The sequence below is a fragment of the Pygoscelis adeliae genome, unplaced genomic scaffold, assembly GCF_000699105.1.
Source record: "Pygoscelis adeliae isolate BGI_AS28 unplaced genomic scaffold, ASM69910v1 Scaffold197, whole genome shotgun sequence".
Taxonomy (NCBI): Eukaryota; Metazoa; Chordata; class Aves; order Sphenisciformes; family Spheniscidae; genus Pygoscelis; species Pygoscelis adeliae.
Window position 1 is genome coordinate 1,563,957 of NW_008825105.1, and position 2,130 is coordinate 1,566,086.

The following is a 2,130-nucleotide window of genomic DNA, read 5'->3' on the forward strand; positions in this document are numbered from 1 at the left end:
ACTGGTACCTATGTGGCCCCCTCAATCCAACAGCAGACAGGAGAGATGGAGGGGTTGGAGAAAGGCCGTGCTCCCCCTTGCTTTGTGCTGGGAGTGGGGCAGAGCAGAGCTGCAACACTCACGGAGTAAGTGGGTCCAGAGGAGATGTGCAAGAGCAAAGGTGAGGGATCCTAGGGTCCCCAGCATCACCCAGCCCTGAGGCAAGGTTCCCCCAAACACTATATCCAGGACCCAGAGAGATCAGGCCAGCTGGGGAGTGAAGAAATTAGTGGAGGAAAGACAGCAACTCCTTCATCCCTTCTCCGACAATATTGCAATACTTGGCAATACAGCAATACTGTTGGGTACCAGGATGGCAAGAAGGTGACACAGACATCTCCCACCACCAAGCCACACTTCCCAGCCTGGCTCTTCCCCCTCTTCCTGCATTCCAAGCTGCCCAAGTGAGCAAGCCAGCCCAAAATTGCCATCCAACACTAATTAGGTAGATATCGGCTTCATAATAAAAACTTGTAAGCTTGCAACAGCTTTAAAAAAGGCACCTAGAACACCGCTTCTGGTCAAAGCGGTGCCCAATATTTTAATTTTGGATTTTCTTGGATTTTTTTAAAAAATATAAATAGCTCTTCATCTTAAAAATAGATCCTCAGGTGAGGTATACAGTAGCCTGTGTCTTGGCAGTGTAAGGACAAGAGGAGTATTTAGCTGGAGACAGTCATGATGTAGTTTTTGGAAGGACTGGTGCGACCTAACATCATCTGGTTCTTGCAGGTAAGCATCCCATAGGAGCTCACAGGTTTCGTTGCAGTCGCTTCATATAAGACACAGATGGAGCCATCCTCACCGATGCGGTATGACACCTCATAGGGGTCCACCCAGAGCGTGAGCTCGCTGGGCAGGAGCTGGTAAAGCTGTGGTAGGCTGAGTCCGATCTGGCTAGCTGCCTTGCTGATAATGGGGTCCATTTTGTGATTGATCCGGATGCAGCGATACCCAGAGCCTTTGAATGGTTTCTCAGGAAACCATTGATCCTCCTTAGGCTGCCTCCATCAGACAGAGGCTCCAGAGCCGAGCGCTCAACTATTCAGCTGCTGCGTGCTCCAAGGCGCAGAAGCGCAGCTCTTCGGGTCCTTAAAACCCCAGGCAGGACGGTGCACTGCAGGAGGAGGAAACAGAGTCCTCCTTAGGCTGCCTCCATCAGACAGAGGCTCCAGAGCCGAGCGCTCAACTATTCAGCTGCTGCGTGCTCCAAGGCGCAGAAGCGCAGCTCTTCGGGTCCTAGAAACCCCAGGCAGGACGGTGCCACAGGGGCTGCAGTGACAGGACCCCAACACCTTCTCACCCCGACTGCTGGGGTGGCTGGGGTAGATACCATATCACCAACAACAAAACACCAGTCAGGGAGCAACATCCAGGTCATTCTCTAAGTTCGGGGCGTATCGCTACTCCTTATCTCAGCACAGCAGCAAACAAACCATCCCTCCTTAGGGCTGAGAACACAAGGCTGCGTTAGGCTGGGAGGAGACCCTTGAACCACCCAGTTACTGCTGAGCCCCAGACAGGCTTGTGAACAGGGGAGTGCCAAACCCCACTGACACAGGGCTCAGCACTTCTTGCCAGGGGATGGGGCACTCAGAGTAGCTTTGGATCATTTGTATCAAGCCCCAACAAGGAGGGCTTCAAGCAGATGGGCTGCACAAAACCCTCAGAGACTAGGCAGGGAATCTGCTCACTTTCAGGGCTGAGGCAGCTGTTTGCCCAGGACCTCACAGGGACACAGATGGGTGCCCAGGGAGGCACACAGATACCTGCCAGTCCCCAGAGGGATGCCGATGGGCATCCAGGCAAAGGCACAAATAGGCATCTGGCATCAAGGATGACACAGCTGAGTGTCAGGGAAGGACACAGATGGGTGCCCAACCCAAGAGGACACAGGTGGGCACCCAGGGAGAGACACCAGGTCCGGGGAGCAACACGGGGGGCACCGGGGAAGGACACCAGTGGGCGCCCGGCCCCGAGGAGGAGAGCAAGAGGACGGACACGAGTGGGCTTTTCTCACCCCGGACCTTCTTCTCTGCAAAGCTGATCTCTTCCCCGGCCCGCGGGGCTGCGCCTCACCTGCGAGCGCCT

At 54.8% G+C, this 2,130-nt stretch overlaps 1 protein-coding gene across 1 annotated transcript in view; it reads right to left on the reverse strand.

Moving 5' to 3' along the window:
- Positions 1 to 701: 701 nt before the first annotated feature.
- BTG2 (BTG family, member 2) overlaps positions 702 to 2,130 on the reverse strand; it is a 2,749-nt gene continuing 1,320 nt past the window's right edge. The window contains exon 3 of the mRNA XM_009327448.1: positions 702 to 1,040. Within this exon, the coding sequence (XP_009325723.1) occupies positions 702 to 1,040 (339 nt within the window). The remainder of the gene's footprint in view (positions 1,041 to 2,130) is intronic.